Genomic DNA, 19,238 nt, shown 5'->3' with positions numbered 1-19,238 from the left:
CCAAGCCGTCATCTTATGCCCCGAGGCATGCCGGATGCTCCTCCTGACTATCTCGTTACAGTTGTGACCCCTTGACATATGACGCCTGCCATAGTGAAAAGACCACGTGTGAGAAAACTTAAGTACAAAACGTGGGTGGATGACACAGAATGAGTACTTACAGCGTAGGTTGGGATGTTTTAAACAAAATTGTCTTAAAATCAGTTTTCGCGCAGATTTCGGTATTATGTCGGTAATGTTGTCATCTAGCAAAATGCGAAACAAAATTAACAAGAAAGATCAAACTATTTTGCTAGAAATGAAGTTAGCAAAGGAAAAGTATTGAATGTCTCAGGAAAGCTTAACTAGTATTCATTTGTTGTGACGTCAAGATTCTAATGAGCCCCTTGTAGTGTTACAAAAGCACCCACTGGTTTTCTTTCTGAGCCTTATGTCAAAGCTTTGAATAACTTTAAAGACACTACCAAACAATTAAAAAAAGTAGATATCATGCAACAGACGTTTTTCCTTAACTTTCCAGAGGAGATCGTGAATACGTCATTGTAAGTTGCTGTATCATGACAATGACTGATTTTCCAAAATTAACCGATGACATCATGGCCTCTCTGGTCATATAAGGCCATCGTCTCTATCGCTATCTAAGACAGAAATGAAAGGAAGCATTCTCCAACCAACGCCTTAACCCAAACTTCCTCATTTTAATAATCTGACGTAAGATTTCTTCGACCAACACCCAAATGGAGCACGCCCACATAGGTTTACGGAAAGTATATATAGACCGAAAACGTTGACCAAAAGTGTCAAGTTTTTAAGTTTCTCGAAGACACACATCTTAGAGAAAAATGGCAGCGACACAATCCGTGGTTCTCGCCGTCGTGCTGTTTCTTCTTGTCACAGAGTCTATAGGTGAGAATGATTCGTCTTAAGGTGTTTTCTTTCATCAAAGACGACATTATTTTCCCTTTTTTATCACGAAGACTTCTAATTCTTATTTTCTCTGTCGTCCAGGAAAAAATCGTACATTACAGCGTGTTTCACATGTTGTAACAAGGAAGATATATAATAATATATATCTGTACGTAACTATACTAACTTTGCTTTCTTATTCTAGCCACTTCTAAGGGATGGGTGTCAAGAAGAAGAGGTAGAAGACGATCCTCGGGTAAATAAATTTCTTGTTTCTTAACGTCTTTTAAGTGATGGTCATGGACCAAGTGTACAAATAGTAGAAAGGTATATTATTGTTTAGATACGTGCAAAGTTAATGATACTGTTTGTAATGTGTATAGACTATTGACTCTAAAACTACCCGTATCATTGTCCTATATGGGAGCACACTTTTGTGTGTATTCCGCTTTGTTTAAAAAGCGATAAACGGCCTTTGGGCGTAACCGCAAGCATTTGTACACACTGGAATGGAACCCCACTCATAAGGATAACTTTTTTATAAGGATGATTTTCGTTTAAGGATGGTGTCATCTCTCAAAGGATGAACTGAAGGACAACCTACGTTTAATGATGAAAAAACGTTCAAGTATAGCGTGTGACTACTATGATACTGTGACCATGTATCGTTGACGGCTTCTTATACGTTGCTTTGCAGAAGAGTCGGAAGAGGAACCTACCCGCCCGCCGTGCCCCCCGGGACCAGCAGGACCCGCCGGCCCACCCGGCCCGAGAGGCCCGCCCGGAGCTAGAGGGAGCCCCGGTCTAATGGTACGGGGTACAGTTCCTTAAACTTCCATAATAGATACACAGGATCCAAATTACCGCCACTGTTAAGTTCTCAGACAAAACTTTCGTGTTCCTTTCTTCTTAATGAGCCCCGGTCAAATGGTACGTGTTACAGTTTCTTAACTTGTCAACTGAATGGAAAAAAGGAGAAGGCTTTGGCCAAATAGGAACAAATAGTTCGCCGGCCGGACAGTTCACTCCTAGGCCAATTAACTCTTAGACTTTTATTCCTAACTTGGCCAAAGTATCATTCGGCAGTCTGGTAGAGACTAAGACTTCCGAAGATACACAGGATACAACTTAACGCCGCTGTAAAGTTTGGTGACAAAACTTCCGTGCCCTTTCTTCTTAATGAGACCCGGTCCGATGGTATGTGTTACAGTTTTTTAAACTCTCTAGTCTCCAGGCATCCGCGTCAGCCGGATAAAAAAAGACAAGAGAAGATTTTGGCCAACAAATAAGTTTCCATGGAATTTCAGTCAGTCTTTTACCGTCTATCCAGCTATCCGTCGGCCGGCAAGTTCACTCCTAGGCCAATGAACTCCTACTAGGCTATTATTTCTAACTTGGCCAAATGACTAATCGGCCAGGTGGAAGTATGCATATGTTAGAGACTAAAACTTCCGAAGATACACAGAATCCAACTTAAAGCCGCTGTCATTTCCTCTTAATGAGTATCTTGAAGATACACAGGATCTAATTTAAGCGGAGGTAAAATTTTCAGACGAAACTTCCGTGTCCTTTCTAATTAATGAACATCCTTGTCTGACTTCTTCGTTTCTTTAGATGTCTTGATTCACCAAACTGGCAAACATGAAGAAGATGTTAGTGTCGAATGTGTGGAATTTATGGAATGTCTCCACCTTTCAGGGTGAAAATGGAGAGCAGGGAAACCCGGGACCAAAGGGACATCCGGGACTTCCAGGGCCGCAAGGGCCTATGGGAGAAAAAGGTCTGTTATTGCTAATGGTAAACCGAAGGAAAGTTTTGACGTCTTTGATTCAGCATTACTCTAGCTGTTGATGTTGGTGATATCTGTCTGCCCTGTAGGGTGGGCTGTTGGGTGAAAGAGAAAGAAACTATAACGCGTTACGAGTGTCATAATGATTAAACTATCAGTGACACGGGATAGGTCCAAAATATCTTAGATACATACATGCACACATACTAGTACGCATAACAAGGTCAATATATATGTACATTATTCTAAATGCGAGACCAGATCATTCACACATGACTACTGGAAACCTTATAATGTTATTGATGATATTTTGTTGTTCTGTATCTGTTTGTAGTTAAGTAGCTGTTGCCATACGTTGTGTCCTGTACAATTGTCGAGCAATAAAGTTCATCCATTCATTTATAACGCTCTATGGCATTAATGTTGCTCAATCTTGTATCATAAAATGACAATTACCAACAAATCTAAAACGTACTTTGCGCTTGCTAGTCTAGTTTCCATGCCAAATCTTGCCCGTGTACATAAAGATCCTTGTATGTTTTCTTGAAGGTGATCCTGGCCCTGTAGGACCAATCGGACAGCCCGGCTTGCCAGGACTAAGAGGAGCCACTGGAGCTATGGGAATGCCAGGTGAGGAAATAAAGCCCTGTGATCTAACCGCCTTCATCGGGAGCGCCATCTGGCGAAATAGACCAAAACTGTAAGACTAGTAAGACACTCCAGCTAGCAATCAAATGATGGTGAGAAAATGAAGCTCTGTGAGGTAAACATCCTTTACTGAGAGCGCTATCTAGCGAAAAAATAACAAACTGCAAGACTAGTTTGTCTCCATAACAATGGTACTAATAATCTATGATACAAGCCACGTTGCTAACGCCCTCCTCAGCTTTAGAAGTGACAAGATATGTTCAGTTGTAGAGATAACGTTACGGGTAGATTATCAAACGCTACTAAAGAATATGATATAACTCAGGAGGCCCCTGAAATGACTCATAATGAATTAAATGCTATAAGCTATTAAACCTGTTTTCTATTGGTGACCTACAAGGTCGCCAACAGCATGATTTTTTTTTACCCTTTCTCCAAAGGAATCCAAGGTCCCCAAGGTGAAAGAGGTGAATCGGGTGAAGCGGGACAGAGAGGTGAAAAGGGGCACCCCGGACCTGTTGGACCCATAGGTATGTCATTAACATTAGCAATACTCTATCAAGTATTAAATGCAGCATAAACTGATCTAAAATAAACACAGTAATGTTTAGAAAGTAATTTTGACAAAAAAGAACGTCTTCGCTAACTTTTCACTCTCTTGTAGGCCCACCCGGAAAGCCTGGCTTGCAGGGAGAACCCGGAGAGAAAGGGGTACCAGGTACGACGAAAGAACGAATGAATGGAAGAATTAACAAAGTGTGATGTTTTTAAAAATCTGTAATATTTTTAAATCTGATGTAATTAAAATATAAAAATATAATTTCTTCTGAATTTGTTGGTTTCAAGGAATCCAGGGCCCCATAGGTCCCCCAGGAAACTGCACAGTAGGACCGACTGGCCCGAGAGGAGAGAAAGGAGACCGGGGAGAGACGGGAATGATTGGGCCAGCTGGTAGGAATCAACAACTTGTCTTACCATCATACATTGCAAAAGCTTGTCTTGATACTTTCCATATCCTGACAGTTTTGCTTAAATAAAGCATTTTGGGTTTTTCTCATTATTTTAAATAGTTTAAATCCGTAAAACTTGAGATGGAGATTACGTCACTTTCAAGAAAGTGAATGAAATAATTCCAGATGATATTACGTTAGGGTGAACTTACATTTTGTAGAAAATTCAAAGCATGGTTATGCTATTGTTTAATCACATGCTGATTCAGTACGGTATTCTAACGCTATGTTTCCATGTCAAGGCCCAGTCGGACCTCCGGGAATACAAGGGCCGTACGGCCTGCCCGGAATTCCTGGACCAAAGGGGGACACAGGTGACTTATCAGTTAACATTTACAGTGTATCTATTTTGGTCGTTTAGCTGTTATTTCTATTAGTTGTCGTTGTTTCCTTTTTCGTTGATATTTGTAATTTTTTAAATGACTCGTACAGACCATATCGGTCGTCTCGATTAGCGCAATGCAATGCATCTTGCGTAACGTATTTATTTCATCGTCAATGACACAGTGCTTCATCTTCGGTTCTTTAGGTCCTGCCGGTTCCCCGGGAAAGATCATCATTTTCCTGCCCTATCCGTCCGTCGGAAAGTCCAAGAACACTTCACAAAGTGACGACCACGCTGGGAGCCCTGGTCAGTACAGCTTGCATACAGGCTTTTCATTTGACGTCATATGCGCCATGTTGGATTACAGCGTACGTCTGTAAAACACACAAGGATGCTACTGCTTAGTTCAATTACCCGCCAACATGGTCGTCGGAGGATTCAAATTATAATTACACGTAGTATGACGTCAATGAAAAGCCTGTATACATCTGCGATGACAATTATCATATGCACTTAAGCATTTATGTCACTACTACAGCTTAGATTGCAATATTTCAGTGCATGTACACATGTTTGACGTTGAATACTCATTAAATATTAAAATGGTAATGTTATCAGCATCATCTGAGTTTCTGCCCATTACCTCCACCACAACCCCCTCCCCCCACACAGACATATAAACCCCTACTGAAAAATCAGGTGTAGTTGAAAGGGTCAGGCAAGGAGCTTTTATCTGATAAAAGCTCCTTGGGTCAGGCTAGATCCTAAATAGGGCCTGTCGATTGTTGGGAGTGAGTATAGTTTACTAAGTTATCATAAGTAACGTTAGACGTATGGAAATTATACAGAAAGCTTACCTCTTTTGACGCCCATGCGCAGACGTGCCAGATGACCCGGCAGCCGACAGTTCCGCCATTTTGACCGTCATCCACAGCCAGACCAAGGACATCCCACAATGCCCCTGTGGCCTGACGGAAGTGTATAACGGCTACAGCCTGGTGGAGCTAACGGGCAGCAACTTCCACCCGGATCACCTCGGTACGTTAAGAGGCAACAAGTTTGCTACTTTGTAGAGAATGGACGGTAATGAAGAGATACACCTGCAGTTCCGATAAATCTCGCATGGCGACTGTCGTACATTGCTAGTTGAACGTTTACGTACATTTATTTATTCAACCTTTATTTAACCATGTGTACGTGGCTTGACGCCAAGCTTGAAGTTCGTAACATTTCATGAATGCAAAGTTCATTTTGTATCATGTTGTCCGAGTAGCCTTTGCATTGCGGACAATCAACTATTAATATGCAGCTTCGCTATACGAGACCTAAATGTATTTTTTGCCAATTGCAAGCGCACCAGGTTAACCTCTACTCCTTTCGACAGCGCGTTGAGTTCCTTTACGTGCACAGGCCTGAAGCCCCCATATACGAGACCCCCGGCTTTATGTCCTCATCCGAAGATACAAATGTAGCCCTAAAACCAACGGGGCTCGAACCAGCGCTATCTGGATCTAAAAATTAGTACACTTTATCTTACTTATCGCGCTTTGGGTTTGACCTGTTTTATCATGACCTTATCACCTTTATCCAGGATCTGCTAGGTCCTGTCTGCCCTACTTCAGCGTCTCGCCTGTCACGGTGTGCGGCGGGAAAGTCTGTACCGAACAGTCTACCCAGAAGACACTGTGGCTGACGTCAGGCGAGGCATTGCCTACGTCAAAACACGTGACCGATGACGTGATGGCCTCGGCCGTCAGTCGGTGCACCGTGTGCCAGGCGCATGCGCGGGTCATCACCATCCACAGTCAGAGAGACCAAGTTCCCGACTGCCCCACCGGATATAGGAGTGGCTGGACCGGATACAGCTTCAAGAAGGTTCGTCACGAAAGAAACACATAAAAATGATAATGCTAATGCTAATAGGAGACAAGGCCGCTTACATGTACAGGGAATGATCGAGTCTAAAACTTCTTAATGAATGTAAAAGCCATGACAAAATGTATGATAGAGAATACTCAGATTCTGAGTAAACTGAACTTTGTGTAAGTTTCATGTATTCAGTACCGTAAGAAAAATGATGATGATGATGATAGATTCTTAGAGACACAACATTATTGTTAGCTTAGCCACCCTGCTTTTTATGTTAGTGTATACAGAATGAAAAGAAAGATATGGGTGAAAACGACAAACTTAAATGTGAAACATCTAACTACGTAATCAAAGTACTTATCCTCTTTTATTTATTTTCAAACAGAAGACAGCGGATACTGGAGTAAACGGCCCGTTTCTCGGAGACCCTGACTCCTGTCTGAGGAAGTACCTGGACATTCCCGTGATCCAGTGTGACGGCACCACGGGCACCTGCAGCCAGCCTGCGGGGCAGGGCGACTCCTGGCACCGAGCGTCTGACTCAGCCGACACGGTGGTCACCACACCGGCACCGGCACCTGCCAGCCGCTGTCGGGTCTGTGTGTTAGACGAGTGAGAACATAATGAGAAAAACAGGATGTGAAACATTTCATCGTCGTCATTGCTTTTATCACATTTTTTAGTCCAACAGCAGAAATAGTATAAGCTAAATTTAGAAAGAGGCATACAGGGGCAAAACTAAGTCATGGATATATGTCGTTGATAGATGCCATTATTTTACTCATGCATCAAAAACTACATTGTATGATGTCGAGGTTACCTTCGCTTGAATTAGTTAGCTCCCCTGTCGGCTAGAACATGTACTGCAACGAAATACCAATAATTATCCGACACATACTTTTTGTTGTGTAGGTTTTGATCTAGCAAGAATCAAGGCACATTTTTCCTTAATTGTTTCTAAAAAAAATACCCTAGAAGAAATATAACTTTGTTTTGCTTATTCCGTGGTGTGTGTTATCTCTGTGTTATTTTCTGTGAAAGCCAGCTTGTATTGTGGTTTCTGGGGGACGTATGTCATTCTATCCATGAATACAGATTCAAATGCTGGGACAATACGTAAGATCCGTACAGCACATCTGTTTCTCCACACTTCCTTCTAACCCCGCAGTCTAAGTACATTGACCGCAACAGTTAGCGAGTCGTTTCTCCATTCCACTCTCCATCGGCCCTAATGCACCCTTGTTTTGATAAAGACGCACTCCAGTCGCTGTTGAAGGGGGAACAATGACGACATCTTAAATGAAGTGTAACCCTTAAAGGGGAGAAAAACAGCGCGGTATTCGTCTCCACGATACGGGCACTGGGCATGAATAAAGATTTAGAATAATAAGGACTGCACTCAGAAAGGCGAATAATTGAATACGTTATCAGTTGTTGTCGCTGGCGCACTATTGATATAGAGTTGTGCGGAGAAAGGTACTGCATAAAACCGGGTTAACATTTTCTAGAATCGGGAAGTTAATGTGATATTAACCATCGAAAGTAAGTGAATGGTCTGGCGTGTGCTCTGGCTGTCTTATAGTCAGTGTCCTTCTCACAAAGCGTCCCTGATTTGGCGCAGAGGTAAGATATTTTGTTCTGTATTCTCTAAATGCAGAGGTCAGATGAGAAGAATTGTGATCTTTCTGATTTGTCCCACTTTTTTGACGACCGTTCATACATCCAATCAAGGACAGTATATAGAAAAACGTCCTTTGTCCAACTTAGGTTCCTAGCGGTCAAATCTTGTGATCTAGTCGGAAACAGTAACTATTTTGTCATTAACGACCTGCTTGAGGATTACGTTACGTCGTAACGTTACATGATCCAGTTTAGTTCACTTTATCTGATATTGAGCACACAGTTACAATTTCTAATTTTGATTTTTGTGATATAGTTTAGATGGAGTCAGTTTAAAATGTGTGTAAAAGCTAGATTGTAGTCACATGCCCCGTCTTGCTCATGACAATAGATAAGAGACAAAGCCGAGAAAACAATCCAATAAGAACCCATCTGCACCCTGCTTCAATCAAAAGAAATACATAACGATGAAACGAAATACATAATTCATACATTCTATCATTTGTAGTGTTGACAAACTGAAAGTAGAAGTGGTGAAGAGGAGAACAGATGTTTACCAAAGTCGCCTTATCAAAAACCAAGGAGGTTCTATTCATGCCTTCACTGAATAGCATCTCCTTCTTTGTACAAAAGAAACTATGTCACTCTTTCAATGCCTACCTAAAATCTTATCTTTTAATTGTCTAAATTACCTCAAACACACTGTTGGGATGTGACATAATTGTCTATAATAGAACACGTTTCAAAACCATGATGACGCCATTTTTTCCAAATGGTCGTGTTTAACATACTTTCCCCATTGGTTGTCGTTACCCTGACAGTTGCTAGGCAACGGACAAAAACATTGACACAATCGTGTTTTCCTTTTGGCTGGACATGCGATAACAAGTTTGAATGGAACCCACAATAGATAGCCACTTATTTCGTGTGACGGTGACTCCAGACAGCTCTTAGTCAAATGATGGAAAGTTGATACACGTATTTCGTTTGTTTCAGTCTCGTATAGTATATGAGGAAACGCGCATTTTCATTCGGCTGTAAGAGAGCAGTAGTGAAATAGTTTGAAGTATCAGTGCTTTCTTCAAGGAGCTCTACGATTCAGCCAAATTATCGTAGGCATTGACACATCTCTTGGCACGTCATTTTGAAGACTACTAACGCCGTGAAATACGGATGCTTTAAGTTATCAAATCATTTATAAGAAATCCATTCAAACAAGTCCGTTGTGATTTAAAGGAAACGTACAGAATATACAAGTGACAACTATAGACAGGATTTTATCTATTCATTTGTAGATATAAGTCCTACTCTTGTTGCTTAGGCTAGTGAGAAAATAAACAAAGGGACCACAAAAACGGCCAGATACTAGATGGTTACTATCACAAGTTTAGTCTGTACTCATTTCTTCTATTTACCTCCATGAAATGTAATGGAATGGAGGTTATATTTTACCCTGCGTTTGTGTGTGTGTGTGTCTGTCAACAAGATAACTCAAGAACGGCTGGATGGATTGGTTTCATACTTGGTGTGTTGGTAGTGTGTGATGAAAGCTGGAAGTGATTAGATTTTGGGCCCCCTAGCGGCTTCCCTTGGTACTGCAGCGCAACTTCCGGGTTTGCTATTTCGGTGTTCTGAACATGCTATGGTCACGATTTTTGAGTGTTAGATAGCTCTTGTGCTCAGGAAGAAATGACGTAAGTTTGGGCCCCCTAGCGTCTAGTTTTGGGATAGCAGGGACATTTTTGTCAAAAACTTCTGAAGTGGATAACTCAAGAAGGGAACAGCGGATTTTCATGATTTTTGGTATGTAGGTACCTCGGACAATGTTGTACAAAATGAAATACTAATTATGCAAAATAGGAGCAAATTTGCATAATTAATGACAACATTCAATTATAGCAGTTTTTTCTATGTAACTCTTGTCTTGGACGTGATATGGTCTTGAAATTTGGGTGGTAGATAGCTTTCAGTGTCATGACAAAATGGGGCAAGTTTCAGCTCCCTAACATTTAATTTGGGAACTGCAGGGGCGTTTTTGTCAAGACATTCCAAAGAGGATAACTGCAGAAAGGATTGACGGATTGGCATCATATTAGGCATGCCGGTACCTTAGGCAGATATGTTCATAATGATATACATGGTATGCAAGTGAGGACTTAATTTGCATAATTAATGAGGAAATTGTATAATTCCATTGTTTTCAATAACTGGACTTCAATAAATGTAACACATGTTAATTATGATAGGTGGAATATAAGCAGATACCAAATATGGTAATGAGAAACTTATTTGCATAATTTATGTAAAATTGCAAAACCGCTTTATGATTAATAATGGGAATTTTACAATTGTGACATGTGTACGTTTTCAATGATGAACAACAACATGCATAAATTATGTTAATGTCTTAGTCAATTGCATGAAACTTACGAAAGCTCTAAATTTTCATGGAGGTATGAGGTCGCCGAACTCTAGTTTTTTTTTATTTATTTTTATTGAACAAACGCATAAAGGCAAAATAACAGACAAGTAGCGACCCACTCAAGTTAAGACAACTTATATCGGTGCCGCTATTAAAAGAAAATAAGATTAACATGTGATTCATACATTCTTGTACATTCATACATTTCTTCTAGTTGGGAGTAATGTCGCATTACTTGACTCTTCCTTTCGGTACATGCGTTGATACTAATGTTTCATATTCAGCATAGACCATGGCGAACACAACGTCAACTTCCCCCAACATCAGTACGTCAGCGGTTGTCATGACAACGGCACCAACATCGTCCTACAGCGCGGCGCAGGGCATGCTGGGAGGGGAAGCCATCGCCGCCATTGTGTGCGCGTCCTTCATCTTCGTCCTGCTGATACTGGCAGGGGTCATCGCTGTGGTGCGGGCGGTGAAGAAGAGCAAGAACACGGTCCAGCCGGACAATGGGGATAAAAACACGCTGATTGTTGAGGACGACGCGGCGGCTGACCCAGCCTTGAACTCGAACGATGCTGAGCATGGAAACGGGAAGATAGCGGGCCAATAACTTGGCATAAGCTTGGCGCTCAAATATCATGAATGCAATGTTATGTACGTACCAATCTGAAAAGAATACCGAAAACGATGCAACCGGAACATGGGGATAAAACACACTGATTGTTGAGGATGACGCGGCAGCTGATGCAGCTATAAACTCGAATGATGCGGAGCATGAGAAAGCGAACATAACGGACCCTCAAATACCATGAAAGTGATTCTGGATCAAGTTGAACTGTAATTTCCAACAAAAGAATGGACTTATCCAAATTTTCAACTGATCGACTCCAGTCTTTGTCAAGGATTCAACAATCTACTGCTTCAGTGACGTCACGTTATGTAGATAGCACATGTGACTCCGTGAGCAGTGGATCATAAGTTGCAGACAGTCGATGGCGCCCTTCATCTCTACCAACACAGATGAACTTTCAATTTATCATCAATATGATGTTATGTACATACCCCTCGAAAAATGCTAGTAAAAACGCGTCATCTACTGTATGTCGCGTCAATGAAGTGTTTCAATACAGGACAGGACGGGACAGTGATTGAATGAAAATAGATTTCCTTTTATTTCTGTATTCATGTTAGGTATTTGTGGTCACCCTGTATCTTATGTGATTTTATTCTAATGTATTACAAGGACGCATTGAAGAGTAGCTGCTTGTAAATAGCTAACGTTAATGGTGGACCCAAACAAAGTTGAAAACAAAACACAGTATAGCCGGCACATGCTAGCAAAAATGGTGAGGACGACGCGTCAACCGAGCCGGACCTAGTTGTGACGTCAAATGTAGACCAGACCTAGACACATTTTTTCCCGATCATAACGATAACGATCATAAGCCGGAATCATAACGTGGAGTGAAACGCTTGTTTTTGATACCTCCATAAATGTGTTTATTTATCCCACAAAACTGTATAGTAGCACACAGTATGACTGTGAAAAGGTATTCTCGATCAAGTAGGTTTTTAAAAAAAATGGTCCTTCGTGATTCTAAATTTCCTTCATGGCATGCTCATTCACTACACGTAAGGTTATCGAGCTGCCATGACAGCAAAGATGTTTGATCTTTTTTTGCTCTTCATTGTAAACAGGGTATAACTACGCATATGACAAGCTATCCTATCCGTGTGGAACATCAGTGGTGTTGATAATAAAGTTTGAAAATCTTTCATATAGACCGCCGCGGTATGAATCTGATAGCCTGCACTTATACCGGTAAACGCTAGAAGCGCTGCTACTTGTAAGCATAGGATGGTATGAAAGGCGTGGCATCAATGACATCAATATATGTAAATTTGTACTGGATAGTGAAAGCGAAAACATGCTGTAAAACACATGACGGTATCACTATCTGCACATTTAGGACGGGAACGTCTATCTATGTTATAAACACTGCAATACAAGCATAATGCATCACCATTCACCCATATCTAAAATGTACTTTGTCCAATAACAGTTATCAATGATTAATCGTACTTATAACGTTATCATACATTACGGAGAGTGTTGACATAAAAACACAACACCTACAGTCAATTATAATGCCTGAAAGCATAGTTATGGTTCATTTGGATTTTTCCCAATGGCAGTCAGGATTTTTGAAATACCTCCCCGTAAGCTACCGTACAGGCATACAAAGACCAAGGGCATTCAACAACAAAGACTACTGGATTCCAAAGTGAAGGGGCTCAGCGTAAACCGTGGCGTTTATTCAGTTTATACAATGATGCACATTTTAGTTCGAACGTTTATTTGCTAGCGTAAAATTATGAATGATGATCTTTTAAACTACTATACCAACACAAAGAACAGGACATATATGTATGAGTCATATGACACCATTTTTCTTACTAGCCGTTTGTCATGTACAATTGTTTTGTGTTGAGAATGACATTCTTTATAATGCCTATTCTAACATTTATGCTACAAAACTGGCTTTGTTTATCAATTGTATACATGTAAAGAACCTACAAAACCAACGCAAATAGATGTCCCAAAATATTAATGTGTATGGTAAATGACCTTTTACCTTCATTGAGCAGAAATGTATTGTATAGTTATTTCCCTTGGGACTTTTGTGATATGCATATCGTTTTCCATTTTTACCAACAATTATCACACTTTATAGAACGCTCAAAATGAGTACTGTAAACCGCCAGCAATACTTCAAGATTAGAATGTAATTTTGCTGACTAATGGTTGCTAACAAGACAGTTGTAAATAATTAACAGTCACGCATGGTGTACATCTAGTGACAGGAGTCACGTACACTGTAGTCATGTAGCGTGATGCACACGATTAGTGCTATAGTAACATGGCGGCACAGCGGATAAATGGGTTGACTTGCGTTATCTCAATTGTACATGGGTGAATAGACTTTCACGTGGGTTTTGGGGGGACTAAAGAAAAAGAGCAACGTCAGTCTATGAATAGATAGGGAAAGTTCGTCTCTACCAGACTGACTACGCTGGCTGTTATAGGGAGAACAATTTCTAGGGGTTGGCCGGCCGGAGGGAAAACATCAACTACATCGTCGGCTGACTCCCCTGGCCAATTTTCCTTATTTTTTTCCGAATTCTACTATCCCCGTACCCCTGTAAGATGGCCTGGTGGAGGCCATAGCTAATGGAAGTAGTTGACATACACATTCTACGTTACATATTGTCCAACGGATGAAGACGTGAAAACAATGCAAGGCTGTTTAGATATTAGATGATATTCATACGTCGCCAACCACCAGGCACAACAGGTTTAAACCAGAATAGCTTTCCGGATTTCATGCGAGGAAAACGTTTTATACCAGTGCAAGGAGGCATCGAGAAAGAAGCCTGTTTTAGCCAGTTAGTATGCAGCGGTCAGCTTACACAATGTCGGGGTCCCACAAAATGGGCGAGATCGACTAATCTTCATCCGTGTTCTAAACAGGCACTGTCAGTAGGGGGCGTGCCGCGGTGAGGGTTCACGAACGAATGGAATAAACCATCCTTGTTAGTTACCGGGGGGACAGACAGCGTTAGTGCAAAAATGCCACGCGTCACAAAACCTTTCCTTGTAGTGACGTCACTGGTAGAGCGCCCCACACGGACAGGCTTCTATTTTTAGCGAAACGGGACAAAAACGGCATATAGGACGACAGAAGTGTTACGTTTATGCGCGAAAGGTTTTCAGAACACCCCTACGCTGAAAACGCCAACCCGATTCACCTGTTGCACACTGGTTTTAGACGACAAGGAAGTGAGACCGAAAAAAATCCACGCTCCGCCAGGCCGCGTTGTATTTCAGCTTTTCAAGTGACGTTTGTTTTGACTATTATGTCAGAATGTTGAGATCGTGGGATTTATTAGTGTATGTACTGTGTGTGTTGTGTATGGGACAAAGGTTCGCCATAGGGCAGACGACTTCTACCTCCACAACGATTTCTACCACCGAAGCTGGCAGTGTGTGTACAGTGGATACAGCCGACCGAGTAACATGCAACAGTGCCACAGAAGCTACATCATCTTCAGATGGAAGTTCTAGTTCAGACTGTGCAGACCAAGGAACTTGGGCTTTTGAAGTCAACGCAACGGCAGGCACCATAGTCACTTTTATCGGACGCCAACCCGTACTCGTTTTAAATACGACAGCAGATGGGGTCACCACGTTTCAATACAAGTAAGAATACTAAAGATATTGAAGAAATTGATAAGCTACTACTTACTATTTTCAAGTTGTCTTAATTTAAAATTTTGTAGCACTTTTAGGATTTTCATTCGTTTTCGTGAGGGAAGGGAACTATGTATATCGTGTCTATTTTCCCACAACAAAGGGTACCGTATGCAAACAGGACGCAAGAGCGCGCTGGAGTATTGACACGCCATTAGATAGGTGCAAAGGTAAACCGGAGTTGAAAACTCGACAGTAGCTGGCCGGGATGCATAATTGAATAATCAAATACAGCCTGCCTAGCTTCTACCTTTCATGCCTCTTGGAGTTCGCATAGCAACGTTACCAACAACGCTTCTGTGTTATGGGTCAACTACGATAAATTAAAGGTAAAAGAAGGAGAACGAGCATTAGTAAGGTGTAGAGAGAGGGAATGTAGAATGTATCTTTGCGTGAGTTGTGTCTGACTCTTGGCATACACAGTCATAAAAGATTCAGTGTTGAGCGAGCCTTCCTATTGTTAATGGCATATCAAGTTTCATGTTTAGCAAACAAGACTAATGTTATAGACAACGTTCCTAGAATAACTATGGGTTCGTTAAGGGGCATAGTCTAGAAAGGGACATTTTTGCCTGCTGGTCTTTCAAAGAAAAAAATAGTTTCGGACGAGCAAAGAAAAAATCTGGGGCACACGTACGGTTGGTTGTTTGATGTGTTGACTCACTCATGTGAGTCCTGAAAGCTGCGCAAACAAAAGTTTGGACATGACAAAACGTGGGTTGGCACAGCGGTCAATATGCGCCGCTTGTTCCGGGCCGAACTTTGGACAGCACTGTGGGGTGTGAAAGGGCGCTAGCTTTGGCCTCCATAGCAGGCATTCTGGGGTCTTTTATGTGTTTTTTTTTAAATATCATAATACACTTTTTCTGACCATTTCTTTCTGTACTGGGTCGCTTGACCATTTGCCCCTTAATCAACGACGACCGGCAACCAGCGACCGGTGCCCAGTACAAAAAGAAATGGCCATCAAAAATTTATCATGAGCCCCAAAATGCCTGATATAGAGGCTAGCTAGCTTGGCGTGTTGTCTCAGTGGTCTGTGTACTTTCTTGTCTGGCTATGGACTGAAAGAGATACACGTATCCGTACCGGATGTAGGGTAGCATATTGTGTCATGGCAGCTTTTCATTAATGTTAGAACAACCTTTTTACCTAACCCCAAAAAAGATAAAAAAAGATCATATGCATACTTTCATACCTTATGTTTTGTGAACGTGTATACCTTATTGTGTTGTCTGTGTAATGTCAGCAATTTAGAAGCGTCTACTGTTCATAAATCGCAACGGAATTGAACGTTATGATATAATATATTATCTGCTGTAAGATAGCAACATCATATAATGAATGAAGACCTTTATTGCACCTTTTTGCCCCACTGGGCTAAGTACAGGTCACACGGTAAGAATCACATATATCTAACATTGGAAACAATCATACACATCTAATTATGCCCTTTGCCTATTTATAGCGTCCTCTGTCGACCTTTCGCCAAACTGCAATTCTATGAGAGCGCACATCCTGAAAATTCCTTTTAACAGAAACCTGTTACAAGCCATACCATGTGTGTTTTATATAAAAAATGAGAATGGAATGCTCTACACGACTTGTACATTGACTATTACCAGCTCCATGAAAACGGATATATTGTTATCGGTCGGTGAGTTTGTTTGTTCGACATGGTGTGTGTCCGGATATGTGAACGTTACAGGATACACTGTAAGGCGGGAGTGATGTAATAAGTTCTTCTCTTCCCTCGTGTTCTCCAGTGTCGGCTGCTGCTATGACGTCACGGTTAACGACGCCACATCTAACGCCACCACGTGCGTACTTGACGTCACCGACAACCCCACACCTGCTGCACTGAGTTTCGACAAAGACACGTTCGCGCATGTCGCTATCGGCTGCGGTGGCGGCATCGTCGTCATGCTGTGCCTGGTGTTCGCCCTCGGCGCCATCTGTAACAAGGACCAGAAGAAACAAGCAGCCAAGTACAAGGAAAACGCGGGAAACCAACAGAGGAAGGTCGAACAGCCTCGCCCCCCGAATCAGCTTCAAGACACGCCGAGACGGCCAGCTCTAGACGCTGTGTTCGACACAGGCCAGAGACATGGTCCACACGCTGCTGGCTACAGCGACAGGGCCATGCCGGATCCTCGCTCGGCGTCGAGCGGAGGGCCCCCCAACCGCGGAATGCCGGACCCTCGGTCGGACCCTCGGTTGGACCCTCGGTCGGCCCCGAACGTAGGTCATGCTGATCGCGGCATGCCGGACCCTCGCGAGCAGTCCTATGGATACGACAGACCGCCCTACGACGAGCCCCGCGGGCGAGACTACGACGACGGCTACGACAACTTGTCGTTTCAACACGACGAGTACGAGCGTCCACGACCTCCGAGGGAACACCACCAACGGGAGCAGATGCGTCGACACACCGAAGCGCCCCCTCACGGACCACCGCGGTACGACAACCATGGAGAGGCTGCCAGGAATTTCAACGACCCTTACGACGGTTACGACCGCTATGATCGACGGGAAGGAAATCGCCACGGCCGATACTCGGAGATGCCGCAATACGACAGGGGCATGCGCAGTGGACCACCCGCAGACTTCGACATGTACTAGCAAAGGTCAAGACTGTCTGCTTAGCAAGAATGAGAAATTTGTCCTTTTTCGAGGGGGGTATCTGATTTCAGATTGCTGCCAGTTTTCTAACGTTGCCTAGCGAGGAACCTACACCCTTTAGGAGTTTCAAATAAAGGGAACTTAGTAAAAAAAAAATTAATAGCGTCAATCATAAATTCGGCGAGCCGATAACAGCCCCAACCCCAGAATGTCAGCGAGGCAGCCTAGTATAAAAGCTAAATTGGAGAAGCATTTGACAAGTCTTTCTCTCTTGACAAAAAGGTTTAAAGTATTTCAAAACAATGACGGCTAACTTAGCCAGGAAAGCTACAAAAAGAAGAACATTTCTTTCAGTGCGTGCGGCAAGAAATGCCTGAAAAAACTCGAACAAAGCTAGAAAGCAAGAAGCTTATATATGTCACTGTCTGTAGTGTTTGTCGGACTGATAAGTTAATGATTCTAATATGAGTATAAACAGGTTAAAAATAATGTACTACTAGAATAGAATCGTCGTGTCATATTGATACATATAAAGCCTATATGCTGTAACACGAGGGCCATGAAACTCAAGATTGCATTGATTATGCTGCATCAGAAATACTAAAATACTAGCCGTGGAAGTATACGAATGTAAATTTGTCGTATGCTCTTTTGTGACATAAATTTATGAAGTACAATTCTACATTAGTAATACTATGTTACATAATGTTTGGGGATTTGCCCCTACTAAACAGCGATTATGCGAGTAAAGTTGCATAAAGCCCCGGTCACAAAGCGCGTACGATTCCTTGCGATGGACTATTCCGCATATCGTACGATGAGCGCAGTACATCGCAACAAAATCGTAAGCATCGCAAGCCATCGCAACGCATCGGATGGTGTTCAAAATTTTTCCAGCGTCGCACGATTTTTCACTTGTGTCTCTTCTGTATAGCCGTCTGACCGCTTTTGTGCTTCTTTAACCAACAAACATGTGGACGTAGCTGTTAAATACCTTCCTATAATATCTTTAACTGTAAAAATAAATTAAAAAAGACCATGACAACAATATTACAAGCAAAAGTTCAAATCAAGCGTGAGTACTGGTATGGTTATCTCGGCCTGCTTGCCGGCTCTACGTGTCAGGCTCTTTCGAAGATCGTATCATGATATGCTATCAACAAAAAGATGCCATCATACAAAAATAAAATGATAAGCATTATATCATATATATTTCCGACTCATAGAGCCTGCCTTTATGTTCGAGTTGTCCCCATGGTTATTACGATTATGGTAAACTGACCCAAGAGTGCCAAGACCGACGAGAGCTGAGATTTGATCTAATTATAAACTCACGTGCATGAAGCGATCAAACTATTGTCTGCATCACCTGTGCGTGACGCGCTGTTCTCTGGTTGCGACTGTGGCAGTTGCGACTGATATATTTCCCCTTTTCGTCAATATCGACAATATCAGGTAAAACTGAAACCATCACAACATACTAAAAAATCATAAATCTATAACCTCATCAGTAGACAAAAATTGCCGTAATGAACTCTGCTATGGGGGCAAATAAAACCTTACGACGATAGCGAAATTTTGAACATGTTCAAAATCCATTTCAGCTCTATTTTTCGCCATACGACGCTCCCCGATTTACTATGATTCACTGCGATTGACACAGGCACGCTCTTATGACCTCATCGTACGATCCACTACGCGCTTTGTGA

The 19,238-nt window shown here is 42.1% G+C and overlaps 3 protein-coding genes across 3 annotated transcripts; all 3 read left to right on the top strand.

The window, feature by feature from the left end:
* Nucleotides 1-676: 676 nt before the first annotated feature.
* On the top strand, nt 677-7,544 carry LOC118403826 (collagen alpha-4(IV) chain-like). The gene is made up of 13 exons (XM_035802679.1): nt 677-906; nt 1,112-1,162; nt 1,604-1,716; nt 2,605-2,686; nt 3,245-3,325; nt 3,784-3,873; nt 4,008-4,061; nt 4,190-4,294; nt 4,596-4,667; nt 4,883-4,984; nt 5,558-5,716; nt 6,270-6,553; nt 6,933-7,544. Exons 1-13 carry the CDS (start codon nt 843-845, stop codon nt 7,161-7,163), a joined length of 1,488 nt encoding a protein of 495 aa, XP_035658572.1. The 5' UTR covers nt 677-842; the 3' UTR covers nt 7,164-7,544.
* A 382-nt stretch (nt 7,545-7,926) lies between these two features.
* On the top strand, nt 7,927-11,994 carry LOC118403858. The gene is made up of 2 exons (XM_035802719.1): nt 7,927-8,170; nt 10,874-11,994. Exon 2 carries the CDS (start codon nt 10,882-10,884, stop codon nt 11,203-11,205), a length of 324 nt encoding a protein of 107 aa, XP_035658612.1. The 5' UTR covers nt 7,927-8,170; nt 10,874-10,881; the 3' UTR covers nt 11,206-11,994.
* Nucleotides 11,995-13,885: 1,891 nt separating this feature from the next.
* On the top strand, nt 13,886-18,283 carry LOC118403837. Its single transcript, XM_035802693.1, has 2 exons — nt 13,886-14,856; nt 16,674-18,283. The coding sequence occupies exons 1-2, from the start codon at nt 14,522-14,524 to the stop codon at nt 17,527-17,529; spliced, it is 1,191 nt and encodes a 396-aa protein (XP_035658586.1). The 5' UTR covers nt 13,886-14,521; the 3' UTR covers nt 17,530-18,283.
* Nucleotides 18,284-19,238: the final 955 nt, after the last annotated feature.

Source organism: Branchiostoma floridae, chromosome 16 (assembly GCF_000003815.2).
Source record: "Branchiostoma floridae strain S238N-H82 chromosome 16, Bfl_VNyyK, whole genome shotgun sequence".
In the NCBI taxonomy this organism is placed as follows: domain Eukaryota; kingdom Metazoa; phylum Chordata; class Leptocardii; order Amphioxiformes; family Branchiostomatidae; genus Branchiostoma; species Branchiostoma floridae.
Note: the sequence above shows the minus strand (reverse complement) of the source record. Positions and strands in the feature narration are given on the sequence as shown.